This window comes from Scatophagus argus, chromosome 4 (assembly GCF_020382885.2).
Source record: "Scatophagus argus isolate fScaArg1 chromosome 4, fScaArg1.pri, whole genome shotgun sequence".
Classification (NCBI taxonomy): domain Eukaryota; kingdom Metazoa; phylum Chordata; class Actinopteri; family Scatophagidae; genus Scatophagus; species Scatophagus argus.
In genome coordinates, this window is record NC_058496.1 from 14,006,261 (window position 1) to 14,024,295 (window position 18,035).

General features: G+C 42.4%; 1 protein-coding gene across 1 annotated transcript; it reads right to left on the reverse strand.

The window, feature by feature from the left end:
- Positions 1–1,874: 1,874 nt before the first annotated feature.
- Positions 1,875–17,829, reverse strand: hic2 (hypermethylated in cancer 2). The gene is made up of 2 exons (XM_046387989.1): positions 17,305–17,829; positions 1,875–7,416 (listed from the first exon to the last, which is right to left on the reverse strand). The coding sequence occupies exon 2, from the start codon at positions 7,334–7,336 to the stop codon at positions 5,585–5,587; it is 1,752 nt and encodes a 583-aa protein (XP_046243945.1). The 5' UTR covers positions 7,337–7,416; positions 17,305–17,829; the 3' UTR covers positions 1,875–5,584.
- Positions 17,830–18,035: the final 206 nt, after the last annotated feature.

Below are 18,035 nucleotides of genomic sequence, written 5' to 3' on the forward strand. Positions count from 1 at the left end.
GAGAAGCTCTTCCTGAAGAAAACAGGCAGGAGAGGAAGCTTGATAGACCCACTTCATGGGCAGCTCCACTAATCAACTCTTCAAGTACTATTTTTCCTAGCAGCTAGTCTTTCCATTTATGTAGTGCACATCAAGGTGACACTGTGCCATTGTAAAGTCCCAAACAGATGTGAATGAAATTAAAGGTTATGCATGAAAATATGCTGCTAAAACTCTATTCCAAAACATATCTTGGTTACAGATGGACGGCAAAAAAAAAAAAAAAGTTATAAATGATAAGAGTATAAATGAGATGTAATGCAAGACAGCACGTTTCTGTAAACACTGAAAGGCTTGAGGTAATTTGGTGTTTTCTTTTTTTAAGTTACTACTGCACAATGTCACTGGAGGTACAGTAAATACTGATGTGAAATGTAAGAAGCAGCAGAGCGGAGGATACAGCCACCTGCCAAAAAGCTAAAAGGAAGGGGTCAGGTGTATAAAGCAAGGGACAATAAAGCTTAGACATGCTTTAATGGCACTGGAGGCCATTTTAAAACTGGCTTTGGTTTAGTCTGCCAAGGTAAGAAGGAGCATCTCCATAATAACTGGACAGACCAGCCCCTCCACTATAAAAATGCCTGAAGACGATGGTTAATAGTAACAACCGTAATGTGTAACAACAATAATACCAAGAAACAAGATGGAAACTTGCACTTACAGCTGAGTACAGTCAGTCAGTTGCATTTCCTGCTTTGTATATTCATTTTAAAGCTTTTGTAACACTGCATAATGATATGCTATTTCAAAAGACACAGGAACAATGATGAGGTAAGAAGAGAAAGACAAAGAGTAAACCATCAGTTAAATGGGAACTGATATGAGAGCGCCCGAGTCTTCCCAGAGGCTTTGAAAAACATACAAAGTGCACTTAGTAAAGCTATCTCACCCAACGTTTCTAAAATCCTCCGATGTAGAACTAACAGACACTAAAAACACAAACGTCAAGAAAAAGAGAAGAAAGAAGTGACAGGTGGTTTAAGACAAGAAATATAACAACAGTCACTGGAACACTATGGTTTAGCGGACATAAGTGTTGGTTATGTGCATGATTCTGCTGTGTGAAAGTTCTGTTTCCCTTACGGCAGTAGCATGGCAACACCCAGGTAGAGCAAGCTTGAAAAGATACAGTAGCCTCCTTTCTGCACAGGCAGATCACAGGGTCCTGCCTATGTCCACAGACACACACACAAGGGATTAAGCTTCAATTCCCCTGGTGTGCAGTCATTCAGTGAGAACTCAAGAACACATGGGCAAAAAAGCACCCACATTGAGTCACATGAAATAAAAACCCCACAGACTGTCAGGTATAACTGAGAGAGAAGATACTAAATGCCATAGACCATTTTCTTTGAGTTGGAAAAAATAAAATCAGTTCTCCCACAAAAAAGTCAACTTCACAGATTGTGGTTAATGGCTATGTTTTGTGTCTAAATTTTGATTCTCAGCTTGAAATCCTCAAAACAAAAACAAAAAAGGGGGTCCTGCCTCCACCTCAGTCTCACACACTGAGAATATTCTCTGCAGAGGTGAGGGCAGGACCAGAAATAAATACATTCATCACTGACAATAGACATTTGATAAAAAAAAAAAAAAAAAAAAAAGAACACTGTCAATAAGTGTTTGCACCAACTTTGTTTGAGGCCTGGCCAGCCAGAGGTTTGTGCTGCTTTTACCCACAGAACACAGGCAGCTAAAAAAAAAAAAAGTTTCATAACATCGTAAAATCAGAAATACGACAATAACATTCACAGTTAAGACTACCAGATAAGCCTGTTTACATGCAGTGAACAAATCAGAGCTACATTCTCCAGATAGGTTTCAAGAACTGCCAGCATATGAGATGTACCATGTTACTAAAACAGCCTGGACCATTCAAGCATCACCCACCCACTCCTACATATTAAGACCCAATCAGCAGAGGTAGTCCTCAAGTGCATTTGGGTAAACACAGAGACACGACATTGAGCTAAAGACCCTGGTCAACAATGCCTTTTGATTAATACGTCAAGGACACATTGCCCACCCCCATCGCTGCAGTCCCATCTGAAGACAGGCCAGAGGGCAGGGGGACTGGGGCGCAGGGTCACCCTAAAGCCAGCTGGCAAAGGGAGAGGGAGGGTGTCCTGAAACCACTCACCCCTCCCCTCAATTGAATATGCAGAAGTTCACCCCACGTTGATGCTATGCTTTTGTTTTGGCAGCAACCTCTGTGGAAAAGCATCTTTTTAAAAAATAAAATAAAATAAAGTACACACAAAGCCACCTCTCTGACTGGCCGAGCCTCAACTGAGGTCTGTAAAACTGTAAAAGTTCATGTAAACAATGAGATAAATACATATGTTTCTTTTTTTTTTTTAGAGCCACACATGGTTCCATAATCATTCAAATGTGCTTTGGTTTAAAAAATAGTTTGTGGATTTGGGTATGAGCTTTTTTTTTTCTTCTTAGTTCTTTGTACAACTTTGCAACTATTTCTGAACATACTGTGTTACTAACTAAAATGTAGACTTGTTTTGAGCTGCCTCACCTTTGTCAAGGCTCTTTGTGTTAGTTGAAAAAGTACCCCCCTGTTTGTCTTAAATATGAAACTAGTGATTTGCTTTTCCCATGATTAAAATACAGAGAAATCGATACAATACCATGTCTTACAAATGTAGCTGAGAGTCTGCATTCACAGATGCAGAACAATCCCTGAAGTATTTGAATAGTAGTAGTACTAATAGTAGTAATAATAGTAGTAGTAGTAGCATGGTCACAGTTTGGAGTTCGTAGTTTTTTTTTTCTTCGTTATGTCAAACAAGCAAGCATTCAAATGCAGCTGCAAAGTCTTTTGCAGAGATGGCTAGAGATCTTGTTGTACAAAAACACCTTTTGCATGACAGACATTATGCTGTACAGCAGTAAGTGCTGACAAGTACAATAACGTTTGAAGGCAATGCATTGTGGACTCCCTCTTAAGCTAGAAGAGGTCACAAGCAACAATGGATCAGGCGATAAATAACATGTTTGTGGTGGGGGGGGGGGGGGGTTGGGTCTGGGGAGTGTGAAAATTCATAGATGTACCATGCAATCACTAAACAGCAACTGCTCAACAGCAAGACAACAACATAACCAAGTAACAATTCAGGGAGTCCAGGACGCAGGTACCTTAAAACGGTAGTGATGTTTGTGTAAATGTAGCTGCATCCCTATTATAACAAACATTTCACAGACCATAACATGAGGACGAAAGAGGAATAAAAAAAAAAAAAAATCAAGAAGACAGTTAAACCAACATAATAGAGGAATGCCTATACCAAAAACTTGTAGTGAAGGTTCATGCTCCACAGTGTAACTGTTAAGAGCAGATACACTGGACAGGTTTCAGCAAAACCCACAGACAACAGAGGGGCCATTCCCAACTTATGGTAGCTGATGATGAGGTAAAGCTTTAGGGGTTAAAAATAATTTAAAATCATACTGTGTTATAGTGAAATACAATCAGAAGCAAAAAGATGCTGCAGGAGACCAATGAGTTGTCCAGCTGTCCAGTGCATCTCTGCTTCTCCCTTCTTAATACAAGTTTTCACAAGTCTGGCTCAAAAACTAACAAGCAACTTGAACTTCACATTAAAAATTCTGATTATAATTCCTATCTTTTTTTCCTTTTTCTTTTTTTTTTGGTCTGAACAGAATACATACATGTTATCAAGTCCTGTTTTAAATTCAGGGAATATAAAGTGATAAGGACTCTGGATACAAAAACAAAAAAAACAAAACAAAACAAAACAAAAAAAAAACCCAAAACAAAACAAAAACCCCAAAAAACAATCAAACATGTTCAGGGAACACGTTTTTAAACCTTACCATTTTCATTTGGTGGTAAAGTTAATGTCATACCAGCCCACCAATCAGCACAAGCTTTCCTTGCAAACCACAAGAACCTTCCTCAGTGTTAAGAGTAATCGGCCAAAACTCCATCAAAAGATTGGATTTCTTTTGGACTTACAATATAATTCATAATTTGTTTTATACAGCAAAATAAATCAAAAGTGAAATAATTTAGTATGCTATAATATCTTAAGTACATCTTTTTTAAAACTTTGGTTATGAACTTGTCTAGCAATGTTTGTTAGTTAGCTCTGTTCTCCTCAACATTCATAAGATCTTTGGAACACTATACATCTACACTAACTAACCACTATTTGCTCCAGGCAGGACGCTACAGTACACTTTGAGGTGGGGCCACACTGAGCAGGGCACCCAAAAAGCTATAAATGACAAGTACAAACAACAGCTAAAAACAATATTAACGTGTAAAATCTATGAGCATTAAAAACCTGTGTTGAGAGATGGGCAGGTTAAAGCATTAGGTGAAAAGTTACCATAATCTACACACTTTTTACAGTTAATTACATAGGAACTTTCAACTAATCAACATAGAGTTTGTAAGAGTAATCAGAGGTAGCAAGGTCACAAGCCCATATAAATAGACTTTTCTTTTTTCTGAGGGGAGGAAAGCTATACAGACAAAAAAAAAAAAAAGATAAACGTACCCACTGAACATAATGTTCAGTCTAAAACACCCTTTCTTTACCCCCATCAAACTAACCCCCCAACCCATATCCCTCCCCTCCACAAGAAAAATCCCAAGACTTCCAGTTTAAACATTCACTGAAACATTACAAGTTCTTTAAGTAAAACAAGTACCTCAAGGGTTTCATCTTTCCAAACAAGATTCATTCCTGGGAGCACTAGCAGGCAAAACTGAAAACAGGGAAAATCTTCTCTCTTTAACTGTGAAGAGCTAAAGAGAGGACTTTGAGTGTCTGTTGTCTTTAAAACTAAAACTTATTTCAATGTCATCCCACCATGAACCTTCCTTCAGGACTTTCTGTTAAAGCATGGAGATGATCCCAAAGCCAGTAACCCTCTCTTATATAAAGATCCCTATCACCAACATAACAACGGATATAAAGCTGTCAGGGTAGAAATAATCTTTTTGCTGAATTATTGCCAGTATTGTTTGCATGGGTTTTTGGTTAAAATAGCACTGAAGTACAGAGGGGACTCTTGACTGAATCAGTTTGAGAAACAATCTGAAAAGCTCGACGCTCAAAGGTAAATGATAGAAAGGCTGCTGAGGGGTATGAGGCGAGGGGGCTTGACATTTTACCAGTAACCACATTCACATTTGACAGACTTTCAACGCAGACCAGAAGTCATGCCACTCCACCATGGCTTTGTGACTTTGGAGAGAGACAGGGTTAAATGTCCCTTTAGAACTCCTGAGAGGTGAGCAGAAGGTCGCTTTATATAAATGATGACATGATCCTTGTATCAAGATCCCACCATCACCAAGAGCCCAGGTGTGGCTATCAGCTACATCATTCACTTAGCCAGGGCGTTGTAAACTGGAATTAATATGTTTAACTGTGTGTGTGTCTGCATGTGAATGTGTACATGTGCGTTTCTTTGCTGTTGAGATGGAGAGGAAAAAAAAAAAGGTAGAGAAATGTCTTTTTTTTTTTCTATTCCCAGAGTTCTTTGGCTTGATGCATTTCTAAGAGGGTGAGGTGTGCATTCTCAGGTGACTGATGAGGTTGCGTTGCTGGGTAAACTTCCCCCCACATAGCTGGCATTCATACGGCTTCTCCCCAGAGTGGACACGCATGTGCTCTGTCAGACGGTACTGGCGTGTGAAGCGCATTCCACACTCTTCACACGCAAACGGCTTGAGACCAAGGTGGCTGCGCATGTGGCGTGTCATGGTGCCCCTCTGGGTAAACATTTTGCCGCAGATGTTGCAGGGGAAAGGCCTGGTCAGCCAATGGCTCTTTTCGTGTTGTCTCAGCGTTGCCGGGTCTTTGTAGCTCTTACTGCAGACTGTACACTTGAAAGGACGTGTTTCAGAGCCAAAGCTGGAAGAACCCATGGGGGCAGAGAGGTCCTCTGCCTCTTCCTCGTCTTCCTCTTTCACAAAGGTCCCTCCCTCCTCTTTGATGTAGAGCTCATCCTCAGTGTGTGTCTCCACATGAGCATTGAGCTGCTCAGAACTGGGGAAGCCTTTACCACAGGGAATGCACACATAAAGGTTGTCTCCGAATGCTGGCTCAAACCCCTCCTGTCGGTACACGTAGTTGGCGCTGTGTCCCCCTCCTCTTCCGCCTCCTCCTCCACCTCCTGCACTCTCTCCGTCACTTTGCCCGCTCTCATCACTGTGGTCCTGGCCATTCTCCCCTCCTTCTTCTTCATCTTTACACTGGTCAGAGGTGAAGCTGCTACCACTGCCCCCTCCAACCCCAGAAGAGCGGCCATCTTTGGGACCCACAATCACCCCATTAACCAGGGGCCTGTCATGGTCTTCAGACTTTAACCCTGACGCCTCTTTCTTAGGCCATTCATTCTTGCGAGCACCCTGCCGAAATTTCTTCTGGGGTGGAGGGCCATCAGGCTGGTTCTGGGTTTCCTCTGATGCTTTAGAGGAGGAGTTGAGCTCCATGGTCTCTGAGCCACAGGTGTCTACACCTGGTAGGGTGGTAGTGGAGTCATCCAGTGAGGCACTGTTGGTTGTGGATACTGAGGCAGATTGAGGGGATTCTTGGGAGTTGCTGTGTGGGCTGAGGGCATCAGTGGCTGTGCCCGCAGAGGGGGGGCTCTTCTTGGACAGGTCTAATCCAAGGTCTGGCTCCCCAGCACTTCCTCCACTGCTGAGGTTACCGTTACTGCTGCCATTGCCCCCATTCCTCCCAGAGCTTCCGATAAACATTTCGTCGTCTGAGAGCTTGTCCCGAAGGCCTTCATCTGGCTGTGGTTGGTCAGCATCAGAAGGGGTTGGAGGATAGTGGTTGTTGGAGCCAGCAGGGGTAGAAGAGGAAAGGCGCTGGTTGTTGAGGCGTAAACGGCTAAGGGGACCTGGAGTGGAGGGTTTACCTGGCAGGGGTTTCCCACCACCGCGCTTGAGCTTCTTTCTGCACAGAGCAGCGAGGTCATGGAGCTGGAGGTAGCTGGCTGCGGTTAAGAGGGCACTGAAGTTCTGCTCACTGCTCTGTTCCGATGAGGACAGGAGCTTCCCAGTGTAGATGAAGTCCAGAACTTGTCTGAATACAGAGGGGTTAACCATCTCTGTGTCGAGGTTAATGAGGTTATCGTGGAGGACCAAAGATTTGAAGTAAATGCTGCTTGCTGCCAGAATGTTCTTGTGAGCACGGAAGAGTGCATTCTCCACCACGATGATAACATCACACAGGAAGCCCTTGGCTCTCTGCTGGTTGAGTTGCAGCAGCAGTTGTTTGGCATGATTTGGCAGTTCCATTTCCACCTCCCTTCTTTCCTTCCTTCTCTCTCTCGCTCTCTCTCTCTCTCTCTCTCTTCCTACACGAACACCACCTGAAGCTGAAATTAAAACAAACAAAAAGGGGGTTAGTTTTATATTGTAGACATGAAGAAACATTGAACTGATACATTACAAAAGACAGGTTGTTCAATACATAACATTTTTCCACACAGAACAGACCTTGTGTTGTTTAAAAACAAGATGTTTTTGTGAAAGTTTGGATCAATTTCTGGCTTATACCATCCTTCAGTGGGATTATAATTAATACAGGTTAAACGAAGCCTGAGAGCTGTAGAGCTTGAATGACTGACACATCTAACAATTAAACTGCTTGTGTTATGACTCCCACTGTGAGCACATCAATCCAAGCTTTTAGCTCTCATGGGGAAATTAGCAAACTGTTAGCACAGCGTGCCACATAATCACATGGCAACTTAGAAACAGGAACCCTTCCTTCCCTCTCACCTTCCTTTTTAAACAAATTGCAACTGTACATAGATCAAGTTCTGATTGTCCACATTGCCACTGTTGTGGCACAAAAGCCAAACGGGCGGAGGAGAAGAAAGGGTAATGTAACAACTTTTCTAAGGTGCCTCCCGTCAGCTTCTCTTCCCAATCTCCGGAGTAACTCTAGTTTCGGTGGGGTGCCCTCTTTGGAAACTCAGCTCACTATAGTCTCCATTAGATCATGGTAATGTCAGCCCTGCCCTATTGTCTGAGGGTGGGGGTCGGTGGCACAGCAGGGCCGGGGGGAGGGATTAGGTGACACCTGAGCAGGTAAAACTACACAGGAGCTAGGGCATAAGAGTGGGGTGGGAGGGCGGGTGTGGCTCAAAGACAAGGACAGCAACACCTGATCCTATAGACCGGCCCTCATTTATGGAATTAGGACAGATGACTCTTATTCACTCACAACTCTATAAAGATGACATATAGCATACCACATTGCTCTGCTTCTAGTCTGGCACTGAAGACAAATTTTGTTAAAAAAAATAAATAAATAAATAAAAAATTTGAGAAAATGTAAAGTGCTTAAAAGCAAAGTGTGTAATTTCTGATGCTAGGTGTCTCTGAAACAGTGAAAAATTAAATATTGAAGTAGCATGGGATCACAGGAGTTGCTATCATTGTTAAACAACCACTACTGTCAATGAAAATCTATCTGATGTGACAGGCAGAAATGTTCATGGGTGGACAAGGTAATGATTTTAAGTTCTATTCATGTTACATTTAGTAGCAGTCCTCAAACTGACTTTCTCCCGGAGGTTAAAGTGAGAAGCGATCAAATAAAATGCACCGTTACCTTGATTAAAGTAACAGATTTTCCCTGGGTTTGAAGATTTGGGATCATGTGAGTAAATAATGCAACTAAATACAAAGATCTAGACATTTTAATGCAAAAAAAGTATCCATATTATATCAGTAAAGCAGAGTGGTGTGTCCTTTACTCATGTTTAACGTGTTCTTAGAGCCCTGGGCATGCTGGGAAAACACACATCTTTAATGCCCCTGATCAGAGCAGGGTATACCGTATTACAGGAGATTACACAGTAATGCAGAGAAATGCTTAACTCAAGCTGTAAATACATGTGAAAATGTGCAATTTAAATACAGTGCCAACCTAGAGATTTACCGCAAATCATGTTTCATAATACACAGTGGGAAAGAAGGGAGTGGTTCCTAAACTCAGCTAGAGTGCCAGAAGCACAAACCTGAGTACAAAGACACATTGCTAAACTCTGTATCAAAACCCTTAAATATAAAACAGTTCAACTCTACAGTCGACGACATATAAAAGGAATTGGTTAGGTATGGCTGAAAAGGACAACACACGGTGCAAGAATAGTTTATTACAAGCAATGCTGAACATCATTCAAGAAAAACAAGGTAAAAATGTGTTAACTGGAGATGACTGGCTGATGTATCAAAGCCAGCTCTGTTGGAACAGTCAGGCTGGCTGATACAATCAGCTGGAGTGATCATTATGCTGAGGTCCAGGCCTGGGCTTGCCTCTCTGCTTTGACACTTTTCCTCATGGTCTCCTTCCCCTCCCCCGTATGGACTCTGCTCCTCTCCTCCTTGCTCTCTATCCTCCCACCCTCACCAGCCTCTCACCGGGCATGCAGACACATCCCAGGAACAGTTTGCTGTCCCCAACCTGAATTATAACGAGCTATTCTGGAATACACAACCCAGATCTGCAGTTAATCGCAGAATGTGCTGCTGAGGTGTACGGCACTCAACCCTGCAGGCAGTAATGGAGAAGAGGGCTGCTAGAGAAAGAAGGGCCTCTGCTATGATGCCAGCCAGGAAGCCATATATCAGTCAAGTCTCTCTCTTAACATACACACACACCTCTGCAGGCTTTATGGGGGGATTCAAGAGGCTTTTCCAACAGACCAACATAAAAGGGGGCTGGGCTCAGAAGCCAGCTCAGGAGGAAAAAAAAAAAAAGAGAGAGCCCTCCCCCACCTTCTCTTCTCATCCCTCGTTCTCTCTCTCCTCCCCCCACCACCCACTTGCCTACCCACTCCCCCTGGCCCCTCCAGTGCTGTGCTGTGCCGGCTGGATTCCAGGGAGCTGCTAATGGATTACGGCTGATCTATATGCAGCTAGGGTGGGACACGTGTAGGCCCAGCTCCCCTTCCAATGGTGCTGCCCAGGAAAGCAGGCTTAATACCACAGGGGACAGACAGGCCAGCACCATCATGGCAGCTTCTGTGAGTGCTTGGCACTCTTTGCATTTTATAGAGACATTTTCAATACCATTTGAATGCTATGTTCTGCTACAGCACCTCACAGTCCTAGTGCAAATTCAGGGAAGGATGACCAACTGGGAGGATGACCCTACTAGAACTAGTACAATGCATGCAGTATGTAGGATAACTAGTTCATATGTATAATGTTACGGAGTTGGTGAGCAGCATTTCCTGTAGGGTTGGATCCCTGTATTTTTAAGCCCTCTGCAAAGCCTGGCAGGGAGGTTGAGAGATGGCAAGATAGCTGGTCAGGAGGGTCATGGGAAACAATACTTGCTCTGGCCAAATATGGTACCACATACCAACCAAAGACAGCATGTACTCAGGGGTAGATGTTGCCCTTCAAGCACAGGCACAGGATCAGCTTACCTTGCCTGTAGTGTTAACCTTTTGAAAAACTGACCGTGGCTTAATGATAGAAGGGCAATGCTCATTTTAAAAACACAGCACTGTACTGTTTAACCTCAAACCTCAACATGTTTCAGGAGCCTGCTGATGAGAAGATGAGCAGACAGGGATGTTTACACAGACTTGACAGACACGATCAGGATAACATATCCGTGTGTTGAAAACTAGTGAGCATCAAAATGCCGCCAGCAGTGAACTAATGTCAGCCTGCTCACAATTAAACTGGTCACACCAGAGATCTGGATGATCTGGTCTGACTTCATTTACTACCTGCCTTCATTGCATCCTTTTTCCAAAGAGTATATAGATTTAAACAGTGAGCTAGTAAACCTTCCAGTCAGTGTTCATGCGGTGGAGGTGACTAAGGGAGCAGTGGGCTGTGGCACTAATCTCCTGAACAGAGGGTAGAGAGGCAGGAGACAGGGCAGAGGTGAGGCAAAGTCCTGTGGCGCAATAACAAAACACACCCTACTACTGTTAAAGGTCATCTGCTACACAACCAATAGAAAACAAGACCGAGCAGGGTTTTTTTCAAAACATATTCAACCCGTTCACAACAATACTTTTTTAACAATATACAGTAATGACTTTGTAAAACTGTGAACACGGTCACATCGTACAGGGCGGAACAGACACACGTGGACGTGAGGGTTGTTTGATGAAGACAAAGAAAGATAGCCAATCATACACACGCGCAAAAGGCCTTCCTTACATACATGCACTTACAGAGACTGTGCACTTAAACACATGCACACAACACACATAAATACACACCCAGGGAGTATGCCGATGGGCAAAGGGAGTGGGGGAGGGGTTAGGGGGATGGTACAAACCCAGTTTGAAATACACCAAGCACCTCTGAGCCATTTCATCATGGCTGACACTGTATGGATAAGGTTGATCCATACAGGACTTGTGGGTACTGCAATTATCAGAGTTTCAGTTCTCTCTTGAGTAAAAGGACAGCACACAACACAATGAGGAGGTTAAACAAAGCAGCTGATCTATATGTTCCTTTTCACCTGATATCTACTGCATCGGAAGAAATGCCGTAAACCAACCTCTGATTTGATCATCGAAACACTGGGAAACATTTTACAAACTTAAGGAGAATGCTCTTACGTGCAGTGCAATAAAACTTCCAGTTACATGGAGGTGATCAGTAAGTAATTTCCACCTAAGATATGTTGTTAATTATATATTTTCATCAAAGTGTATCAATCATGGAGATTTTTTGTGCAGTGCATGTTTCGCAAATAGTCTACTGTGATTTTGATTGGTTACATGGAAGTTTAACTAGAGGTATACTGATAAATAAGCACTTTCCACGTCTGAAGTCTTTGTCATGTATATGTACATTAGCAAAAACCCCTTTAGAAAGGGGAATGGGGTGTCTCCAATCGAAATGCAGCCGCCCTACCAGGTTTTCCTCAGTCCCTTTCCTCATTTAATGAAACTGGGTTTCTTGCTTCCATAATGTTAAGTAAATCCAGCTACTGCACAAAGTCAACACTTCCTAGATGTATTATGTGTATATGTAAATACATAACGCGGTGTCTCCTAAAGTCTCCTTTTTTCTAAAAAAAAAAAAAAAATCTTTTTAATACAAAACTTGGTGGAATTTCTTTTTTTTGTATTGAAATGCTAAACCAGACATACTGCCTTACACTGAGTGTTATAAACTAAATGTATCTAGAAGAGTACTGTGGTGCCACAAAGAGTTGAACATGCAAGGTGGTGGTTACAACCGAAGACCACAGAGGGTGAAATAATGAAATTTTGTTTGAAATAAAGAACTGCCTATACTTGTGTCTCTGGGGCAAAGGGTTGAATAGCTCTGATGCAGAGCATATGCTGAATTTTCAGAGACTGGACACAATTCAGGTTATAATCTCAAATCTGGTTATAAGCAGCGGGAGAGATGCCCTGCTGTACAAAAGCTCAAAAACACTGAAACAAGACTAATCTGTCCTGTCTTAGAGATATGAGTTTCTGTAGAATTGCTGGATAATGCTAGAGAACAGGTGCATTGTCCTTGTGCTGCGAGGCTATAAGAGAAGGGTACATGAATTACAGTGTTCCTGCCAGTCTTGGCAGAACCACTCCAGTTAAGACTCATTTAATGTCAGGCAGTTCAGCCATGTTGCAAAGAAACAAGTCCTACCCAGGGTGCAGTGGAATGAAAAAAGTCCCGTCCATTTCATCACAGGAGGGGGTCAATGGTTACTGCGTACCCCAGATGTGCCAGTGCTGTGCAGCGAGGGATGAAAAGGCAAGACTTCCCATCTCTCCTCCTACACGTGCACAACTTAACGTGTAATCAAGCCCATGGATCCATTTATGTGTCTACCATTCCGGTCTAAATGGTGTATTTTGAGTTTTCTTATTTTCTTGCAGCAGATCAACACCAGAGAAAAAATGACTTTTTTTCCCCCAGAGGATTTTGAACAGATCATAAATGAATCTGTTTTGTGGTATGCACGTAATCCATAGGTAATACTAGATATTGAAGCCAAGCCCCAGCCAAGTCTGAAGGGAGTAACAGGTATACAAATACACACACACACATACACATTTTTTTTCTCAAAATCCCTCCACTTCACTTCACATCAGTGGTCCTTACAGTGCTGCATGCAGCTGCCTAACCTTTTCACACCATGTGTGGCAAACTCCCATAAAAAAAGAAATAAAACCATATTTAGCATGGAACAATTCACAGTACATACAACACACAATAAAATAAGATGGCAGGGCAGGACAGAATGCTAGCTTTAACGAGGCTGCAGGTATGAGAGTAACTGCAGGTGGGGCAGCAGTCACATGCATAAAAACAAAAGTTCAGTACCCTAAAGGCATAATACTTTCCTGAAATGTTTACTCTCTGCTTCTCTGGTACTATGGCTTAGGGAGACCGTACTGATTGTTAACACATTTGCCAAAATGTCTAAAAATATGTTTTCATTCGTTGTCATTATGGGCTATTTTGGGGAAACCGATGGGAAAAGGTACATATACGGTAATGAAATTAACTTACATCTGTAACACAGAAAGTCAGTCTACATACTATTCAGTACCTTTCAAGAACCAGGAAGCACCAACATAATGGGAGCAGGTTGAACTCCCAGTGTGTATGTGGCTTATCTTATATTTTCGGGTGTGACAGCATTTTCTTGAATTTCAAATCAAGTGTTGAACCTGCTTTGCAAAATCTGTTCAAATGCCCGATTGAATATATCTTGCTTTAGCTTCTGGCACTCTTAGGTGACAAAATTAATAAATGGCTTAATATTTAAATAATAAATGACATAGACATTCATAGAACTAAGAAGCATATTTTGACACACAGATCACATATTTGACATTTAAAGAGGAAATGTGTGTTCTTTGTTCATGAAAGAAGAAGAGAAAATATTATATGGGAAACTTTGAAATTAATGAAACCACGCATTTCAGTAGATCCAAAAAAGAAATGTCTAAACCTTTCTCAAGAAACAACAAAAAGTTACAACTACTCTCTGTCTGTGCCATGGGTGTATGTAAGCGTGCATCCATGTTCTGTGTCCTCCATGCTGGGTTGTATTCTGTGCCTCAGTTGCTGTATCCAAAGTGCCCCCTGGAGAAATTAAATTAACACTGAAATGAACACTAAGACTTTTACTGAGGCTACCAGCAATGCTGGCTATCAATTGGTATGTGCTATATTCCTCTATACACCTTTACCAAAAGTGAAGTAATCAGCCACTTCACTAACAAGCAAACATACAGTGTGATTGGTATGATAAAGTGACCTCTGTCTTGGGAGAATGAACTTTGTTGATGAGATAACCCCCCAACCCCTTCCCTACCCGTAAAAAGCAGCAGATCCACAGGACCTGGAGCATAATGCTTTGGCTAAGGACAGAGGGCATGTTGGGTAAGGACAGATCCTGTATAGTCCATGGTTTTACAGATCTGCCCCCCCACCCCTTTCAGCCTTTAAACGCTGCATAACCTTCTGGCTATCAGCACGACATTCCACAGACCGTTTTCTTCTTCTTAAAGAACAACAACAACCCTGCCCTGAGGTGCTTTAGCCACTCAACGAACCAAACCGCCTTCGAACAGAACAGAAGGATCCATAAAGATACGACAGCCTAGCACAATCTATAAGTCGTTGTCTAACATGTCAGCAGAATACATAGCTTAAGTAGCCTTACTGCATTGTGATGCCAACACACGCCACTGTAAGCCGTGATCACAATGTACACAGGATACTCTGTGTGTGCCTTGAGAAGGGGAAGGGACAAGTAGGGTGAGGCAAGACCAACCGGCCGATCATGAGGCACATACATGGGCCTCAAATTACCCTCCAGGCCCCACTTTGTGGTCCATATTAATCAATGAAACTAGTCACACTGATCAGTTGACTTGGTCATTTTAATGGCCTAAATCAACTTTCCCCACATTTAGTACTAGATGTTCCAACGGATAATGTGTATTTAACAACAGCTACAAAGTGGCAGCAGCTACAATGGGTACTTTATTCAACTTTTTGCTCCATATTTCCCTTTCACTTCTGTTTTACTAGAGAAACCAGCTTACTAAACTTCCACTGAATAGCCAAAATTAAACACTGAGAAGTGGTCAGTTAAAATACACAATATCCTCATTCACACAATTTCACAGTTTTTGCATACCTGTTTACGTTTAAAAGGACAAACCATCTTCAAAATAATAAGACTACATGAACTGAACTCTTCGGTCTTCAAGGCTTCTTGCTGTTACAGATTCAGCACTGACATCATCAAACACTCAAGTCAGTACAGCCAGGACCACAGCCTTACAATCCTCATAGAATAAGATGATGTGCATAAAATGCATTTGAATGCACCACACCAAGCCTTGTATATCTTGTGCTTTACAACTACTGTTGAAAAGCACAGTTCAGCAAATTATTTGGCCAAGTTTTAGGCAGAGCAACTTCACACTTTAACTACACTTCTGAGTGGGTGTAACCAGCCAAAATATAGTCCTGTAATCTTCATATTACAGGCTAAAGCACCCAGAGAGAGAAGAGGTTGTGAAAAAAATAAAGCATTTAACTTCAAATTGGCCAAGTGCTGTGACTAAACTTTTCCAACGTACGAGTCTAGACATGTCACAACATCTATGAAAAACAATAAATCATTGCATTTTTCAATACTCCTACCAAAATGCCTACTTACCAAGAGTTTGCACCAACTAACTTAAAAACAATTTAAGTTATGTTATGAAACCACAATCAAAGACAAAGCAACAACTTGTTGTGCATGACACGCACAAAAAACTGGAAAATAACTGTGCCTAACCAACTTCAAACCATCATTTTACAGACAAACAGGACTATTGCTGAACAAGTGAGGGTCTCTGGTTTCTGGACAACACGTTTCACTCGAGCATCAGCGGCAGCATATATCATACAAAAACAGTCTGGAATACCATTATTTCTCTGTCGCTCAGGTTTTTGGCATGTCAAACAGATACACCAGAACCACTTACCCTACAAACATAAGATGTATGTATTTTGCAACTGTTCTTAGTTGAAACTTCCCATAGTAAAACAGACCTGAAGATAACTCACATTCTGAAATTCCTGTGCCTTATTATCCCTATGCCCCTTGGTACTTTAACAACACTAATCACCTGAGAAGCGGCCTTCACACCTGAATACATGCGTTGTTTTATTAGTTAGCAAATGATTTGTGGTTGGCCTGAATTAAGGGTTTAGTAACCGAATATTCATATGCGGCTTTTTTCGCGTTATCATTTACACCCGAACATCCATATCATGCAACGCTGTTTCTGTGAAGCACAGCGGTTTGGGGTCAGAGCGTAACGTTACACCCACACTGTAGCCGATCACAAAGATGGTCGATGTATGGCAGTAGCCTCCCTACAGCTCTAAAGACACACACAATACCGTGCATCGATAGATTTCACGTCCACAAGACAAGCTTTAAAAGCAGAAAGCAACTGCGGCCACGCTGCACTCTGTATATTTGCAAGGCAATCCTGTTTAATCATTTTTAAATTAGCCCTACGTAGACCAAGGTGGCTTAACCTACATATAAACAATGCAGGTTAGACTATAGGTAGGTCCTTCAACACGGCTATGATCGCCAGGATGATTGCGCAAAAACACAAACCGTGCGTAAAATCCACAGAATCAGCTGCATTTCATTTATCACATTAAACGCAATCGAAATAAAGACTGTTGCGATTACATGAGAGCGATTTAAAACAAACCATCAGCTCAGTGCGCCACATTGTTGAGAATGGTTCATTGAGCATATTTGATTATAAAAACAGAGAAAACGAGGTGTCGAAACATTTCAGCGTTTCTATGAAGCGCTGCGACGAGTCGTTTGTTTCTGTTGCCTAATGTGCTTTGCCAGCCTGGTAATTATTTCGTACACACTCGTCCTGTGGGGCATCTCTCTTTGCGAGGCAGCGATGTGAAAATAAATGCCACAACATTTGCAAATCATCTATCTTGCGGTTTTCGAGCTGGCGCCGTGATAAGCCTGAACAAATAAAGTGGGATCTCCCAGCTTGCCAAGCAGGCAGGTAGAGCCAGAATAGGCACCAGCGGAGCCCCCTTTTTGTTGGCACGCCGTGGAAAAAAACACCACCGTAGCGCCGAAAACCCTTGCGATCCCTGCAGCAGCTGCGAGAAAAACGATCCGATCAAATCAGACACGCAAAGCGGCCCCGTTGCGCGTTTAAAATCCACCTTAAAGAGAAATAGTTTCTTTTAAATACCTTATTACATCGGTAGGATCGTTCTCAAGCGTTCTTTACCATCCTCTTGCTCATCTCACAGCCTTCGGGACGCCATGTTGCAAGCTTATGACGTTAGGCTTCCTCACCCCTGACCCACATTTGAATAGAAACCAGCCCAGAGTGAAGCAGAGAAAACATCCCACTGTGGGAGGGTTTGGCCACTTTCTCAAACCCAGGACCCCTGGCACATTTACCTGCAAGATGGCAAAGAGAGAGAGGGACAGAAAGAAAAGAAGGAAGAAATAAAAGAAAGAGGAAAGGACATGCCGTGAGTTCAGACTGTGGTTTCGGCCTTCGCCCAGCACCACCACTCAGCCATGGTCCCACACTGCTGAATGGAGGTCTACGCTGCAAAAAGAAACGACTGATTTGACTAAGTTCTCTTCTTAAATTAAAATTAACATTGTAATAAACCATATATTTCATGAAGCCGGGGGGAGGTGGGGCGAAACCAGCAAGTTTCGGGTGCAGCTTCAACTAAATGCAATCATACAGCCAGGAGGCTGAAGTGATGTAAATCAGCCGGGCATTTGCATTTCGTGAGAGAAAATGTTGTATGTCATTTATTTGAACTTGTTTTTAAAAATCGGTACAGGGGTGCACATTAAATAACTGGACACTTTTCTGCAGTGTTCGCTGCGGTTCACTGCGAACTCAAGATATTAGTACTCTGCAATGCAACACGCAATGTGTCTAATCACTTACTGCGA

Coding starts and splice junctions, on each gene's coding strand:
- hic2 (XM_046387989.1), bottom strand. CDS start 7,336: ATGGAACTGCCAAATCATGCCAAACAACTGCTGCTGCAACTCAACCAG.